This window comes from Artemia sp. Qi Xiang Cuo, chromosome 20, assembly GCF_049724085.1.
Source record: "Artemia sp. Qi Xiang Cuo chromosome 20, ASM4972408v1, whole genome shotgun sequence".
In the NCBI taxonomy this organism is placed as follows: domain Eukaryota; kingdom Metazoa; phylum Arthropoda; class Branchiopoda; order Anostraca; family Artemiidae; genus Artemia; species Artemia sp. Qi Xiang Cuo.
In genome coordinates this window covers 20,113,160-20,131,830 of record NC_142813.1, presented here as the reverse complement: position 1 = coordinate 20,131,830, position 18,671 = coordinate 20,113,160, and the positions used below count along the sequence as shown (strand labels likewise).

Below are 18,671 nucleotides of genomic sequence, written 5' to 3'. Positions count from 1 at the left end.
TTTCTTTATGTCATTGTGAAATTAAGAACTGAAGTGGAAGATTTTGTTTTCTCTGGTGAAATTAGAATTGAATTGTGTTCTTTGGTAAAATTCTGAAGAGAACTTGAACTTTTTTAACTTCTATGAAAAATTTGGAAGAGTATGTTGTATTTCTTCATCTCTTTGAGAAAAATCTGAACTGAAGTGGAAAATTTTTATATTTATTTTGGGAAAATAGAAATGATCAAAAACTTATTTCATTTTCATTGAGAAAATTCAGAATTGAAGTTGAACTTTTCTTCTCTCGGGAAAATATTTAGAACATAACTTTAATTTTTTGATCTCTTTGAGAAAGGTCGGAATTGAATTTAAGAAAATATAGAATTAAAATGAAACTTTTTATCTTCATGGAAAATAATCACAATCATAGGATAACTTTTTCTTTCCTCTACAAAAATTCAGAGGAGAAATTAAAATTTCTTTGTGTCTTTGTAAAATTATGAACTGCAGAGGAAGATTTTTATTTTCTCTGGAGAAATTAGAATTGAATTGTGTTCTTTGGTAAAATTCAGAAGAGAACTTGAACTTTTTGCATCTTCTATGAAAAATTTAGAACAGTAATTTAAAATTTTTCCATCTCTTTGAGAAAAATCTGAACTGAAGTGGAAAATTTTTATTTTTTCTTTAAAAAATTGAATTGATATGTAACTTATTTCTTTTCATATGGATAGTTAGGAAAGGAACTTGAACTTTCCTTCACATCAATGTGAAAATTAGTTTCTGAAATGTCATTTGAGAAGTATTGCCTGGTGTTGGAGCATTCAAAAAAGTAGTATACTAAAGTTATGGTAAAAAGGATGAGGAATTCAACTTGTAAAATGGGTTTAGGAGGAACATTAAGAAAGGAACTTGTTCTGAAATGTCTTTGAAAAGTATTGCTTGGTGTTGGAGCATTCAAGAGCTGTAAAGTAATGTTAAGGGATGGGTACTTCAACTTGTAAAATGGGTTTAGGATGGACATTAGGAAAATAGTTTGTCCTGAAAAGATATAATACAGCCATAAAAAGTTTTAAAAAAATGGGGACTCAGGGGTCGTTTGGGGTCCGGAGGACTCTTTGGGGGCCCGGTGGTCTTTTGGGGTCCCCGGTTGGGCTTTGGGAGCCTCGGAGAGCGCCGTTGGGGGTTTGGGAGGGGGTATTGGAGGACCGATTGGTCCTTTGGGAGTCCGGTGGACCTTTGGGGACCGAGTGTGGGCCTTTGGGTGTCCGGAGGGTCCTTTGGGAGCCCAGTGGTCTTTTGGGTGCTTGGGGAACCTTTGCGGCCGGGCGGGCTTCCTTCGGGGTGGGGGTAGGGGGGGTGGGAACCCTTTGGGGTTGTGGTAGTAGGGTCGGGGTCCTACCTGACCTAACCTGAAAGTGTGATTTCTGAGAAATTCTTTATGCGTTTAGGGTTAACTTACCTTTTTAGGGATGAGCATTTAGGGTTCTCCTACATGTTGAATCTGAAAGTGGGATTTCAGAGAAATTTTTTAAGCGTTTAGGGTTAACTTACCTTTTTTTTAGGGATGAGCATTTAGGGTTCTCCTACATGCTGAACCTGAAAGATTTTTCCCTGACCTGTTGGATCTGAAAGTGTAATTTCAGATAAAGTCTTTATGAGTTTAGGGTTAACTTACCTTTTTAGGGATGAGCATTTAGGGTTCTCCTACATGCTGAACCTGAAAGTGGGATTTCAGAGAAATTCTTTATGCGTTTAGGGTTAACTTACCTTTTTAGGGATGAGCATTTAGGGTTCTCCTACATGTTGAACCTGAAAGCTTGGTCCCTGACCTGTTGAATCTGAAAGTATAATTTTCATGGCGACGTATTTTTCTAAAGAATAAAAACGGTTGAGGCTTAAGATATTTATTGCTTAAACATATTTAAAAATATTTGAAAAAATAATGACATATTAAAAAAAGAAGCTTAATCCATTTGATATGAGGAGGAGCAAGTTTAGGACTTTGGATATGTGATGCATTTTTCCATGTCAGGTATCTTTTCCGGTATCCACTGAGCGAAATATCTAACTTCATCTTCTGGATCATGGACTGAATGTGGGTACTTCTCACATTTGAAGTCTTCTAAATTGAATAATGCTATGTTTTTATCACATTTTTCTAGCAAGAGTTTATCAGTTGGCACGTTTCCCTTAACATAAACAGCTTGCACACCGAAAAAACTGCATATTTCCTGAATTTCTTCTTGTACATGTTGTATTTTATAGCCATTTTCATTATGTGCTCGTATAGTTTTAGCGTAAAAGCCATTTCGATTTATAAAATTTAGTGTAGGACGCCATCTGTTTTTCTCGTACTTATACATATTGTATCTGATGTTCCATTTATAGCAATGAATTTCAAGTCGTTGGTTGTCTAGGAGTAAGAAAGCTGCTTCGAAAATGATGCCAGTTGAGGAATATTTCAGACCAATATATTCCGTATCAATCACACCAAACATAATTATATCTGAAAAAAAAGTGCTTAAATTAAATAAATATGTAACGATTCTGAAACTCTAACAAATACAGCTCACTTTCATAGAATAAACTGAGAAGGAGGGATTGTGTTCAATGATCTCAAATTGAAAACTGTGAAAATGATAGGCAAATAGGTAACGTTTTACATTTCAGCATCCGCTCCTCTGAGTAAATATTTAGAGGGGGCAATTTTCTGAGGAATAACTCAAAGCATTGTTATACGAGAATTCAGTTTGAATATGTAAAAGAGATTGAAGCAGGGTGTAGTAGCTTCTATCACATTTAGAAGGGGCATGGATCAATCATCTTGTGGAAATTTCCGTATGTAAGGAGAAATCTTTGTCGAAAGCAACCTAAACTCTGAAAATCATAGTTTGATTATAATTAATTCAACTTTTCTCGGGAATAAGTCAAAGCATTATTATATGAAGGTTCAGGTTTTTATTCAAGCGAAAGGCATAACTTACTAGCTTTTATTCAAATGTTATAGCTAAAATCACTAAATGATGAAGAAGCAATTATCTTTTCTATTTCTAATAAAAGCGCTAACCCCCAACAAAAATCCTGGATTCACGCCTGGGAATATAAAAGAAACTTTATTGAAAGAAAGCTTGAAAATAATCTCTTTCTCTCCTTCCATACAGGTTACGAAACTACAATTCTAATTATTGCTTAAAAGTGTTTTAATTTTGACGGAGAAACCCTTTGACTTGACCGCGTTTGTAAACCGGAAAAAGGGTGACTGCTAATTTTAACCACGCACTGGAGTCTTATGTCAAAACAGAACGGTATTTTCATTAAAAATTGACGGAAGTCAATGGTCGCTTTTAGCTGGAAATATAGAAGGAAGGAATTTATTGAAATGCTATTTCTTTTTGCGAGAATATGGGATTGTAAAACAGTGGTGGAGGGAGGGGGGATTTAGCTGGAAATATAGAGGGAAGGATAATTATTTTTTTTTTGCGAGAATTTGGGATTGTAAAACAATGGTGGAGGGAGAGGGATTTAGCTGTAAATATAGAGGTAATTATTATGTTTTCTTTTTGCTAGAATTTGGTAGGGCAACCCACGGGTGGGGGGGGGATTTAGGTGGAAATATAGAGGGACGGATAAGTATTTATTTTTGCGCGAATTTGGGATTGTAATACAATGGAGGGAGGGGGATTTAGCTGGAAATATAGAGGGAAGGAATTTATCGAAATGCTATTTCTTTTTGCGAGAATTTGGGATTGTAAAACAATGGTGGAGGGAGGGGGATTTAGCTGGAAATATATAGGGAAGGATGTCCATGGAAATGCTATTTCTTTTTGCGAGAATATGATTGTAAAACAATGGTGGAGGGAGGGGGATTTAGCTGGAAATAAAGAGGGAAGCAATTTATCGAAATGTTATTTCTTGTGCGAGAATTTGGGCTTGTCCCCCACTGGGGTCGGGCGGGGGGATTGAGCGGGGAATCTAGAGGGAAGGAATGTATCGAAATGGTATTTCTTTTGCGAGAATTTGGGATTGTAAAACAATGGTGGAGGGAGGGGGATTTAGTTTGAAATATAGAGGGCATAAATTTATCGAAATGCTTTTTCTTTTTGCGAGAATTTGGGATTGTAAAACAATGGTGGAGGGCTGGGGGAATTAGCTGGAAATAAATAGGGAAGGAAGATAACGAAATGGTATTTCTTTTGCGAGAATTTGGGATTTTAAAACAAAGGTGGAGGGAGGGGGGATTTAGCTGGAAATATAGAGGGAAGCAATTTATCGAAATGGTATTTCTTTTGCGAGAATTTGGGATTGTAAAACAATGGTGGAGGGAGGGGGGATTTAGCTGGAAATATAGAGGGACGGAATTTATTGAAATGCTATTTCTTTTTGCGATAATTTGGGTTTGTAAAACAATGGTGGAGGGAGGGGGGATTTAGCTGGAAATATAGAGGTAAGGAATTCCATGGAAAATTCATTTGAAAATAAAAAATTTACTTACATTGCAAATTGAAGTTGACATGGCTTCTAATTCATCAAATTTATCCATTGTTGTTTACACAGCGTCAAAATACTTTCTGATAATTGAACCTGACATTGCACACCCGTTATATACGAAATCTCAAGGGCGAATTGTTATGTAGCGGGGAAAATCATATGTAAGCAGGTCTCTGATTGGCTGAGAAGGAGGATGTATCCGACTCGCTGATTGGCTTAGAAGGAAACACGTGATCTAACTGTTTCTGGGAATGTCATAACATTTGACTCGAGAGCAATAACAACAAATACTATTTCTGGACACCATGACATTCGCCTCGAGCATGTACATGACCAAAACAACAACAAATACTATTTCTGGACACCATGACATTCGCGATCGATTACGCAATCAATTTCTCGGTAATTCACTTCCCCATCGATTACGCAATCAAGTTCTCGGAAATTCACTTCCCCTTCGATTACGCAATCAAGTTCTCGGAAATTCACTTCCCCTTCGATTACGCAATCAATTTCTCGGAAATCCACTTCCCCTTCGAGTCCTAGATCAATAACATTGTTCCCGTTAGAATTCAATGCGCATGTGCAACCTTCGCCCCGGAGCTATTGCACATAGAAACATCAAATAAATCGACCTTGGAAAAAGAGGTCATTGACCCCATTAACCACGTGTTCTCCCTAATGACTCTATGCCCATATATGGAGCCCCGTCAGTATTCTATGCCCATATATGGACTCCCGCTGGGAGTAGCACCCCCCATTCTACTAATATTTTGGGAGAAAACTCTCAAAATTAACTGGTAATTTTTAATTAAATAATCCCTTTCATGCCAAAACTTAGCGCTATGTTTTTTTAAATGTTAACAGTTAACTAAACCCTCGTGCAACTAAACCCCTGTGCAACTCAACCCCATTTTAACTGAACCCCCGTGTAACAAAACCCCAGTGTAACTAAACCCCCGTGCAACTGAACCACCGTGCAACTGAACCACCGTGCTACTGAACCACTGCACAAGTGAACCACGGTGCAACTGAACGACCGTGCAACTGAACCACCGTGCAACTGTACCCTCGTGTAACTGAACCATCGTGCAACTGAACCACTGAACTTAGTTTTTTAGTATTTTAAAAATATGAGACAAAATCATTTGGTAAAACACAAGTTAGAATTTTTACATGCTCAACCTTGTTTGAATTGTTTGTTTTTTAAAGTCATAATATAAACCGCCTGTCAAGATCAGTCATAAAAAAGCTTTTTTTTATTTTTGCAAAAGAAAAAGAAGATCCGATGTCATAAGCCATTAAAGCTAATTTATTTCACTTTTTTTTCAGATGAATTAGACCTTTCTGGACGTTAAGTAATAAACACATGTGTTGAAAATATTTGACTAAATCTAGATAACGAATTTTGATCAGAAGTATTTGAGGAGATTGCAGCTCAAAAAAAACATGGGAGGGGGGACTGGTTGCACTCCTAGCTTTTTTTAACATTCCTTCAACATGCCCTGAAAGTTTAAACTTCATACCTTCAGGTTTATACCCTCAGCTGTTCTCGACACATTGCAGATATAACGTCTTTTAAAACTGGATGCACATAGTACCTCGTGATTTAGTTGAATTTGCTCCTAGATATTTTCCCAACAATGTGACAGCTGATACCATCAGCCATTGTAAATATTGCTGGTATTTCCTTTTCACAACCAAGAAAGGAAAAATGTGTTTTGATTGTGTTTGGCATTCTTCTTGACATTTCCCTAAGGTTTGACCTTAATGTTCCATGTTTTTTTTTATTTATAGGATGAAACAAGCCCTATTTTCTTGATGAAAAATCCTTTATATGTTAACAAAAGGCAACTTGTATAACTTACAGCCCTTGCACCAGAGGGTGAGGGCTGTGAACCCATAGTTATTTAACCTTTGAACTGATTTAAATAAAATAGCTATCTCAAAATTTATATCAGAAGTATTTGGGGAAAAAAGAGGGTTAGGTGGAAGCCCTCCGGTCACTTTTAATTCTGAAAAAATGCACTGGAACTTTCTATTTCCAATTGACTGAGCCCCCCCCCAAAGTTCATACAAAAATGTTTTCCATAAAAACCTTATGTGTTAGCAATGAGCAACTAGCTTAAATTACAGCCCTTGCCCCAGGAGCTGCTGGTGGGGTTGTTAACCCCAAAGGTATGGTTATTTGACCTTCAGACTATTTTGAACAAAATGTTTTTTTTTTTTTTAATTTGATCGGATGTATTGGGGGGGGGGATATCGGCTAATAGGGAGAGGCTGATTGTCCTCTGATTACCTTTGATTCTTTAAAATTGATCTCGAACTTTCAGTTTCCAATCGAATGAGCCCCCTTTAAAGTTTTTACGACCATCCGTTTTTAAAAACCTTAAACTTTAACAATTGGTAGCTTGCAATAACAAACAGATTGCAGATGCAGGTATATCAGCAATTATTTTGGAACGGCTTAGCGTATCAAGATGAAACTTCTGGGGCATTTACCTGCTACTACTGCTGATCATTTTGGGTTTGAATTATTATATGAATTTATTTATGCTAGTCTTTGGTTTAAAATGGCTCTTTACTTTTCTTTGAAAAATTTCTTTTCGAAAGGATCTTTTTAATTGGTTTAAAGAAAGCGCAACAAAAAAGCGACTATTTTGTTATCTAAATTCTCAAAGTTCCGATATTTTCAACACAGACTTTTATTACTCAACGTTCAGAAGAGGTCTTATTTATCTAAGAAAAAAGATTCAAATTAAAAGTTTCCAAACACAAAGAGAAAAAAGCTTTCGTGTCGGCTCCACCAACGCAGGTAATTAACCTTTTTCAAACCAAACGATAAGCAGCTACGAGCGTGGAAAATATCACAAATGAAAACAATAAAATAAGCAAAGTGGTAAAAAAGATTACAGTGTGTAGACGGTGAGAGCCGCCTTTCACACCCCCCCCACGAAAAATATCCCCCGGGAAACTACCCCGCGGAAAATACCCCCTCCCCCTGAAAAAACTAACACGTTGAAAATCACCTCCCAAATAATACCCCTTGCGGTTCGTCAGTCTCCAATCACTTTTGGCTTCTAAAAAAAAGACTAGAAATGCCTGGGGATTATCAAACAATTTCTACCTCCATCCTTCTTTCGTCTTTCCCTTAGAGTTAATTCTGCATTTATTTGAAGGCTCAGTCAGAGCTGAGATGTTTTGGCATCAAAATGCACCCTTTGAGGTATCCCCCTCTGTTCCTAGCTACAAAACAATCAGATAACTCCGTTGCAGAAGTTTCAGTTCCTTTTTAAGTTTTGTAATTTGTCTATTGCTTACAGATAGTATATGTCATTAGAAAACATACGGACATTTTTTGCCTGGGGGTCTTCTGGATGATTTTGCACGAGAAAAAAGCTTTTGCATGAAGGGGGGGAGTCAAGACTTACACATAAATCCCTCTTTTCCACTTTCCTTAGCACTTCTCAATTAAACTAAAAAATAACACAACTAAAATAAGATTTTCAAATTTTGAAAGTGTAATTTTCACGAGGGGGGTATTTTCCAGGTGAAGGGTTTCTGTGGGTATGTTGTGGGTATTTTTTGTGGGGGAGGGGGGTTAACGCTTAGACCCGTAGAAAGTGACAGGGCGAAGGGAACCCCCATTAACAGACTTAAAAAAGGAGAAATAAATCTGGCTCTAAGAGTTCAAGCCGGCCAATTTTCTTTGTTTTTGCGACAACAAAACAGAGCTTTTTTATTAATTAATTAAAAAAAAACTTTCCGAAAAACAAGTTTTTCAAAGAAAAGTAAAGGTCATTTTAAACTTAAAATCAGCAGATACAAATACTTGTTAAAATTCAAACTCAAAACGACCAGAAATTACCATTAAAGAATAAATGAAACCAAAAACGAACAGAAATTAAATAAACAATCATAGTAAAAACATACAACAAGTTATAATATAAATGAATAAATAAATCTTAAAGCAAGTAATGTTTAGATTGAATATGAAAATCAAGCTTAAGACGAAAAAAAATATTTTGCTATTGAAGTATAAATGAAACTTAAAACGAACAGAACTTAAATAAACACTCAGTGCTATCAAACATACAATAGATATTAATGTAAATAAATAAAATAAATCTTAAAACGAGTGAAACTTAAATTGAATATGCAAATCAAGCTTGAAACGAACAAAAATCACTACAAACAAGAGTTTGGGTATCGGGTCCTTCTCTCACTCTAAAAGTCTAAAACCTACTGAGTTATTCACTCGTTTTAAGATTTATTTATTCATTTACATTACTATATATTGTATGTTTGTTTGCATTGATTGTTTGTTTAATTTCTGTTCGTTTTAAGTTTCATTTATACTTCAATAGGAAATTACTTTTTTTCGTTTTAAGCTTGATTTTCATATTCAATCTAAGCATTGCTCGCTTTAAGATCTATTTATTCATTTATATTATTACTTGTTGTATGTTTTTGCTATGATTTTGTATTTAATTTCTGTTCGTTTTGGGTTTCATTTATCCTTTAATAGTAATTTTAAATTATTTTTTGTTCTTTTTTTATTCCAAAAAGTTTCAAGTTTTTAAAAATTCCTTATTTCAAAATCAAACTTTGAAAAAAAAAATCAAATGTTCATCAAACTATCAAAACTGGTATCAAAGTAGCAATATCAAAGTGAAAAAATAGGCTTGTGTCAGAACTAGAACTTTCAATTTCCAATCAAATGAGCCATCTATGAAGTTTATACGAGCATCCCTTTCATAAGAACAATATGTGTCTTTAGGGCGTAACTTAGAACACCTTCCCCCGGGCCCTAGAGGGTTGTATTGACACCGGAGTTTTTCTTATCTGACCTTTCAACTATTTTTTTTAACAAAATGTTCACTCTTGTTAAGATAAAAGGTTCAACTTTCAATTTCCAATCAAATGAGCCCTCTCTGAAGTTTAAGCGAGCATCTCTTTCATAAGAACCATATATGCCCCAGGGCATAACTTACAACGCCTCCCACTGGGCCCTGGGGGGTTGCTTCGACACCTGAATTTTTGTCATCTAACTTTTTAACAGTTTTAAACTTGATGGCTATCTCAAAATTTTAATTGGATGCATTTAGGAAAAAAGGGGCGTGGAGGGGGGGGGGAGTTGCCCTCAAATCTCTTTTGACTCTCAAAAACTGAACTAGAACTTTCAAAATCCAATCAAACGAGCCCTCTCTGAAGTTTTTACGAGCATCCCTTCCATAAGAACAATATATTCCCCCAGGGCATAACTTACAACACCTGCCCTCGGGCCCAGGGGGGCGGTGTCAACCCCAAATTTCTTTATATGGTCTTTGAACTATTCTTTAAAAAAAGCTATCTCAGTTTCTTATCAGATGGGTCTGAGAAAAAAGGACGTAGAGGAAGGGGCTAGGTGCCCTCCAATCTATTTTGACTCTTAAAAAGTGAGCTAGAACTTTCAATTTCCAATCAAATGAGCCCTCTTTGAAGATTATACAAGCATCCCTTCCATAAGAACCATATATGCCCCCAGGGCATAACTTATAACCCTTGCCCAGAAGACTGTGGGGGGAGTGTCCTGCTCAAAGATATAATTTCCAGAACTTTCAACTACGTTGAACAAAATGGCTATCTCAAAATTTTGATTGGATTTGTTTGAGGAAATGGTGGGCGTGGAAGGGGTGTTAGTTGCCTTCCAATCACTTTCGACTATTAAAAAGGACACTAGCCATTTAAATTTCCAATTGAATGATCCCTTTTTGAAGTTCCTACGACAATGCTTTCTATAAATACCTTATATGCCCCTAGGACATAATTCACAACCCTTGCCTTGAAGGCTGTGTGGGGGGGGGGGGTGTCATCCTCAAAGATCTAATTTCCAGAATTTTCAACTACATTGAATACAATGGCTATATCAAAATTTTGATTGTATGTGTTTGGGGGAAAGGTGGGCGTGTGAGGGGGTTAGTTGCCCTCTAATCACTTTCGACTATTAAAAAGGGCACTAACCCTTTGAATTTCCAATCGAATGAGCCTTTTTTGAGGTTTCTACGACAAAGCTTTCTATAAGAATCTTAAATACCCCCAGGCATAACTTACAACTCTTGCCCTGAAGGCTGTGGGGAGTGTCCTCCTGAAAAAACATAATTTCTATTTGGAAATCAACTACGTTGAACAAAATTGCTATCTCAAAATTTTGATTGGGATGTGTTTGGAGAAATGTTGGGCGTGGAAGGGGTGTTAGTTGCCTTTAAATCACTTTTGACCCTGAAAAAGGGCACTAGAACTCTCAATTTCCAATCAAATGAGCCCCCTTTGAACTTTCTACGACGACCCCTTCTATATGAAGTGCCTCTGGGAAAAAATAAATAATAATGGTAAAACATTGGAGCCGCATGGCCTTTACTATATGCAACGCTATAAGGCTCTGATGCTCTTGACAGTCATTTATATCAAGACTTTAAAATGCAAACAATTTCCCCAAGGTTGGACATGTAAAGATTCTAACTTGTGTTTTACCCAATGTAAGTACGGTGGTTGAGTTGCACGAGGGTTCAGTTGCACGGTGGTTCAGTTGCATGGTGGTTCAGTTGCACGGTGGTTCAGTTGCACGGTGGTTCATTTGCACGAGGGTTCAGTTACACGGGGGTTTAGTTAAATTGGGTTGAGTTGCACGGGGGTTGAGTTTCACGAGGGTTCAGTTATAGGGTGTTCAGTTGCACGAGGGTTCAATTACACGAGGGTTCAGTTACGCGAGGGTTCGGTTGCACGGTGGTTCACTTTCACGGGGGTTCAGTTACACGGGGGTTTAGTTAAATTGGGTTTGAGTTGCACGAGGGTTCAGTTGCACGAGGGTTCAGTTGTACGGGGGTCCAGTTACATGGTGGTTCAGTTGCACGTTAGTTCAGTTACACGGTGGTTCAGTTGCTTGGGGTTCAGTTACACGGTGGTTCAGTTGCAATGGATCCTTTTTAAATATTGTTACACAGAATAACGAGTGATTGAAAATTCTAAATATTTTCGTCTCTAATTGTTTCATTTAGTAAATACCAAATATAAACCATAATTAACAGTTTAAAAATAAAATGCAGTTGTTCCTACTATTATTACGCAATAAAAGTCTCTGTGTTAAAATTCTTTTAAAAACAAAGAAGAAAAGAAGATCAAGTAGCATTACATACTAAAAAAAATACCAATGCAGTAAATCAAACTTAAAGCGTACATGAATTAACTGTGAATAAATAAATTGAACCTAAGACTATCAGTAATTAAAATGCTTAGTATGGTAAAAATAAAAAAAAAATAAAAAAATACTGCAAATAAGAGTTGGGTTACTGCATCCTTCAGATTTCTTAGAAATCAAAATAGACTGAAAGTTGTGTTTTATTGAACACGGAATGCTTCAAAAATTTGCAATTAACCTCTTAAAAGTTTTATTTAGCTATCAATTAGAATTAGAAGAAGAAATAGTAACGATTGCAAATGATTTTTCAAGATATTGAAGCTTTGTTGATTGTCAGAAATGTAGTTGTTAGTCACAAAATGCGATGGTGTGACCTTGTGAATATTGTAATCACAAATGTGATCTTCTTAAACTTTAAGACAAAAAAACAACACAAGTGTTCTAAAAATTTATCGTTTCGATTAAAGTACCAATGATACTCTAGCCTTTAGGGGGAGGGGATAGAAAAAGGGGGCAGAATGTAACTAACTCTCATTTTTGGCGATTCATGGTTGTTATAACTTTGGCTTTGCTGGTTCATTTCAAATTGTGTCTTTTCGCTCCGGCTGGCACACAAACAGAAAACTGTGCCTCTCTCCACGACGGCCTCTCAAGTGCTGTTTAAAAAAAAAAAGCTTTAAGGATGACCAATTGAGTGCCACGCCCTCTTTGAGACAAAGTTCCAAATATGTTTTTGTCTATCATCTCACACAATGAGGGAGGAGGGCCTCGCAATTTTCAGTATGTGACTCCAACAAAAACACTGATTAATTGTAATGTTGTCGGTATAAGCCTAGAGTTCTAGCTGTACATAAGAAAACATGAAGAAAACAATTCTTACTTCATAATATGCAGAATAATCCTAGTTAACACATTTTGCAAGAGGAGAACCTTTATCTTCACTTCTTTTACTTTTGTGTACTTTTTTTAATAAGATTCTGAAAAATAAACATGGATTTGACTGCCTTTGTCTGTTTTCAAATAATCTATAAATGTAATTAAACACCATCAGTGCCAATTAATTATTTCTCAGAAAAACTTATCAATAGACATGTAGTGATAAAATAGGATAAGTTAGGTTAGATGAGATTAAATAGCGATTGGGTGTTTGTTTATAAACGATTTTCAAGACTTATAGAATATACACAAATATTTGAAAATGTTATAGAAAAACTGGAAATACAAGGAAAGAAAAGAAGATAAAGGTTCTCCCCCAGTGTCTACTTCCAGAAGTCAGGAAGATGATTTTAAATAGCATTAAACTTTTGGTCTGAGAGCTGTTTTCGTGATATGACTCGAAAATCACAAATTAGCAGCTTTGGACCCAGCAATATTTCCAGACATTTTCAAAAAGACAGGTCAAAAATTCTTCTCTGCTATGACTGTCCAATATAGATGATTATTTATTATCATTGTCCACAAATTTACAACCTATGCTATCTGTTAGAAAACAGCTTTATGAGGAAAATCCGTCGAGTCCAGCGCCTTATTAGCTGGATGTATAACCCCCTTGGCACTATTCTAATATCAACTATGTCACAAACTGTAACATCTGTGACGGAAATATCCATCAGAATACTATGTGGTTATCAATCAGGATGATTATTCATCAGGGTGTCATATTTATGGATTAGTTAGCTTTCAATCTTTAATAATTTAATTTGTGTTTTGAACCAATAATGGCAAATATGTACTCCTTGGCCATGGTGATATTTGCACATTTAAAAGACAGGTTGAATCGTCCTATTTTATTTGAAAAGCTAAAGAACATGCGGCACGAAGATCCACAGACATGCTCGTCCCTTCACCTGGTCAGTGTCTAACACCACCCCCTCCTGACTCAAATATAAGAAAAATCAAAGTAAAGTTTTTACCAAAGTGGACAACCCCCCAGCCACGGCACCGTCTCAGCTACAGCACCCGAGAGAGCTGATCCCGTCACCCCCTGATCCTCCCTCGAACGGCTTTGACGTCTAGTATTTTTTCGCTCTTGCTATTCATCCCTGTACCTTAAATTAAATCAATTCAAAATATCTCCTTTATATTAAGATCCTGTAAGGTTTTTTTTTGCGAATAAACTTTGAATAATCTGCTAAAAATAGGTTGAACTATTCCAACAAAATACATGATCATCGTCCCCCTGAAAACAATGAAAAAATCATGGTAAAATCTTACTTTTGTCAATTTCCACTGCTCACCAGCCACCAAAATAATTCGACAATATACATCCCTACAACCAGGTAATTCTCCTATTTGTAGCTCGCCTCTTACTTTCAGAGTAAATCTTAACAGCTTTTTTTCTGTAGGATGTTTCTTCTTAGGCATTTGACGGTAATGAGGCTTCTCAACAAACATTTTCGTTTTTATTTGTTACTATGGTAATAGATGACGCAAGGCAAAACATCCTCGCAACAATTTTCCATGGTTACGAAATAGATACTTGAAATAATTTTTGTTTTATGGGTAGTAGCGTGACAAGCTGAAGCATCAATCCATGATACGCTGTTCAATATATTTAATTAAGGCTACAAATGTTTTAGTAATACAACGAATATGACTGACAACGTTGTATGACGTTTCAGTTGCACCCCATTCAGAAACACATATCATAGCATAATACATATAATACTAATAATATAATGCTACTACTACTACTAACAACAACACAACACAGCACTGGTCACCTGAGGCTAATACAGTTACGCACACTCCTACTCCATCCCAATTATATTCCCCAAAAAGCCGTGAGATCACGAGGAGATCTAATCCATGAAATTCAAATTACTGAGGACCCACAGAGATTTCCAGTTCTTTTCCAAAAAATATAAAATTTCGGATTTTTCAAGATGAAGATGGTCCCAGATGGAAGTTCACCTGTTTCAACCCCTTCATCCCCCTAAGGGGTGATCGTACCAAGTCACTGGTCATACAATCATGGTTGCAGCGTTAATTAAGCTGCAACCATGATTCAAAAGTTGAAAAACTTGTTTTCAGAAAACTGTCTAGGGAGAAAAAATTGCCATTTGACACTGAATCAGAAATGGTAACTATTTTTTCGGGTAATCCTAGAAGTAAAAGTTTGTTGCGAAAAGAAATTTATGGTGATTTTGAAAAAGAGCCAGAAACCCCTTGAAACGGCGTCAAATCGAAATAAAAAGTGCAGCATTGGAATCAGCATGGTCAAAAACCTTTTAAAGGATAGTTACAGTCCCCCACCTTGAACATCAAGGAAAATGATGGGTAGCATCATTTTCATGCATGTCTCACTGATCTGTCTCCCCCTTTTTTTTTTTTTTTCTTTTTTTTTTTCTAGAAGGGCTAAGGGGTGGCCAGAGCATCATACAGAGGTGCGTAATAGCTAATTCGAAAGGGAATTAAATTTTTAAGCGCCCTTTTTAAGTGACAAAAAATATTGGAGGTCAAACAGCCCCCCCCCTCCTTATAGGGCCCCACCCCCCAAACTAGTCCAATGACAATTTTGAGATAGCCAGTTTGTTTAATATAGTTCCAAGGTCGAATATATACTGTTTTGATAATGATAAGGCCCTCCATAGTCCCTGGGGATGGGCTTTATGTGGTATCGGGCGTATCGATATCGCACATATCGGTATCATGCGTGTTGGCATCGCATGTATCGTTTCGTGAATATCGGTATCCGCTATTATTTTTTTTTTCAGTCATTTTCTAGGCTCATTTTTCTAAAGCGTGTCCGGCAAGGTATCATGGTTGCAGCGGCCGCTGCAACCTAGTAAAGAGCGAACCACAGCCCATAGTAACCAAAAGTTAAAAAACTTTTTGAAAAAAACTGCATGGCGAAAACAAATTCCTATCTGACACTGACTCAGGAATGGTAGCTTATTTTGATTCATCTTAAAAGTAAAAGTTTATTGCGAAAAGAAATTTATTTTGATTTCGAAAAAAAGCCTCACACCCCTCGAAAATGGCGTCATATCAAAATGAAAAGCGTACCATTGGAATCAACATGGTCAAAACCTTGTACAGGGAAGTTACAGTCCCCCTCCCTGAACAACAAGGAAAATCATCGGTATTTTTTGCATCGGTAGCACTGATCTGTCTCCCATTTTTTTTTTTTTTTTTTTTCTTTTTTTTTCAACAGGTCTAGCAGGCTACCAGAATATCATAAAGAGATTCTTAATGGCTCATTCAAAAGCTATTTCTCATGTCTACGTGCTTTTTATAAATTCTGCCATCTACAAGTACCATATGGCACTTAAATGGCACTTTTTGTGCTATTTCTCAAAGGGCGGCACTAGCAGGCTACCAGAACATCGTTGGTAGCTCATCGTTGGTCTCTTATAGCTCATATAAAAGATGTTGCACACATCTACGTCTTTCATATAAATTCCACCACCATCAAGTTCAAATAGCACTAAAAACGGCACTTTGGGGTCGTGTCTCAAGTGGAAAAGCTGCACTGTTAAAAAAAAAAAAAAATTGATTTCCAACAAAATGTTTTGCTCGAATTCAAACAAGTAAAAAAAAAAAAATCCAATTTTTCAGTAAGAATTGTGACTTGCTTATTTAATTCAAACAAGTCACAAAAAAATCAAATTTTTCTGTTGGAATTGTGACTTGCTTAATGAATTCCAACAAATTACTGAAATTATTAAGATATACGTAATTTTTAGTAGAAAAAATGTAATTTTCATCGTAAATAGACTATGTCAATCAAAATGGTTTGAACTTCAACAGTAATTTGAAGTTTCTTGAATATCATTTTAAATTTGACTATAGGACCATTGAAAGTAATATCTTCAGTATAAGTTTAATTCAAACATTTGAATTATTGCAGAAAAAGAGGAATGCTAATTAAATTTCGGGTAGAAAAAGATAGTTATAAAAATAAGGAAATATATTTTACTTTGAAATAAGTTAAGCTTTCTTGTCTGCAAAATGAACACGCAAAAATTTATGTACAAAAATTATCTTTTAACTTTTACAATCGCTTTTTTTAAATACATTTTTTGTGAGTTTCTGTAGGTAGAAAATTTCTTAAGATACTACCCTAACCTTAACAGTACTAACGGTGAAAATATATTGCTTTCTGAATTCAATTTTTCATACGCAGCGCGCTAGCGCTGCCTAAGTAAAGAACGATGGGGGCACAATGTGCTTTTTTTTGGTTTTTCTCCATACCAGGGCACTTCGTATCGAAGGAGCTGTCGTAGAAACTTTGAAAAGGGCTCATTCGATTGTAAATTGGAGTGGCTAGTGCTCGTTTTAATAGTCGAAAGTGATTAGAGGGAAACTAGCCCCCTCCGCGCCCATCCTTCCCCCAAATATAGCACAGCAAAAGTGTGTGAGAGCCATTTTGTTCAGCGTAGTTGATTTCCAGGTAGAAAATATGTTTTTGAGGAGGACACTCCCCAACAACCCTAGAAGCAAGGGTTTTAAGTTATGCCCTGGGGGCATATAAGGCTTTTATAGAAGGCGTTGTCTTAGAAACTTCAAAACAGGCTCATTTGATCGGAAATTCAAAGGGCTAGTGCCCTTTTTAATAGTCGAAAGTAATTGAAGGGCACCTAGCCCCCCCCCCCACCCCACCCCACGCCCATCATTCCCCAAAACACATCCAATCAAAATTTTGAGATAGCCATTTTGTTCAGCGTAGTTGATTTACAGATAGAAAATATGTTTCTGAGGAGGATATTCCGCCACAGTCCTCAGGGCAAGGGTTATAAGTTATGCCTTGGGGGCATATAAGGTTTTTATAGAAGACGTTGTCGTAGAAACTTCAGAAAAGGGCTCATTCGATTTGAAATTCAAAGGGCTAGTGCCCGTTTTAATAATCGAAAGTAATTCGTAATATTTTTTGTTGTTGTTGTTGTTTAGACCAGGGCACTTCGTATCGAAGGAACTTCGAAAGGGGCTCATTCAATTGGAAATAGAAAGGGATGATGCCCTTTTTAATAGTCAAAATTGGTTTGAAGGCAATTATCACCCTTTCCACTCCAACCCACCAATTTGCCCATTATGGTTAAAAACTAAGTTTTGCCATAAGATTGAATAATATTGCACTGTCATACTGCTAATTCCCCGTATAGCATCTCAGCAGTATCCCAAGAACGACTGAGGGTATTATGTTCAAACTTTCGAGGCTACTTATTCTCTTAAAATTTAACCAAATCAAAATAGTGTAAGTGTATCAAAGCTATCAAACAAAGTAAGCCGATTTTTTTGCGGATGGTATCAAGTTTTCCATTTCAGGTCAACTAGAGGAGGTGTGAAACTAAGTTAAACAGTACTATTTGTGTCCAGATTTTTAAAATGGTGTATGTTGTTAAAAATTGCAGGAAAATGTTCTCCAGCATACAAATAGCAGGCCAAACTATAAAGTCTAAAACAGCGAAAAGATTTAAAGTATTATTTTATTTTTCCCTGAAAAGATTATGTTAATATAAAACGAACAGAAATTAGTTAAAAAAACTTTGTCCACAAAATAAGTTTTTCAAAAAAAAGTAAATAAATATATTAAACAAAAAATGAGAAAAAATAAAATAAAATGATCTACCAAGCGTGAAATTACCACAAATCAGCATTGATAAATAAATGAAACCCAAAACGAACAAAAACTACAATAATTAACCGAGTCAAACTCAAAACGAGCAGAAATTAACAGAAGTTGGGCGCATAACCCCTATGCCTTCCCAAGACCAGAATAAAATTTGCACTTTACTGAAAAAATACAAATGGTTTTACTTTCACACCTTTAATAAATCAAATGATATTAACATTTTGATTACTAAATATCAGTATATGTATATTAAACTGACAATGCACATTCACTCGTATTTTTCAGTAAAGTGCAAATTTTGTTCTGGCCTTGGGAAGGCATAGGGGTTTTGCGCCCAACTTATGTTAATTTCTGCTCGTTTTGAGTTTGACTCGGTTAATTATTGTAATTTCTGTTCATTTTGGGTTTCATTTATTTATCGATGCTGATTTGTGGCAATTGATGGTCATTACC

At 36.2% G+C, this 18,671-nt stretch overlaps 1 protein-coding gene across 1 annotated transcript in view; it reads right to left on the bottom strand.

Annotated features, from left to right (window-relative positions):
- The window catches only part of B9d1 (B9 domain-containing protein 1), a 37,548-nt gene extending 23,540 nt beyond the window's left edge, over nt 1-14,008 (bottom strand). The window contains exon 1 of the mRNA XM_089106202.1: nt 13,859-14,008. Within this exon, the coding sequence (XP_088962328.1) occupies nt 13,859-14,008 (150 nt within the window). The remainder of the gene's footprint in view (nt 1-13,858) is intronic.
- Between the last annotated feature and the right edge of the window lie 4,663 nt (nt 14,009-18,671).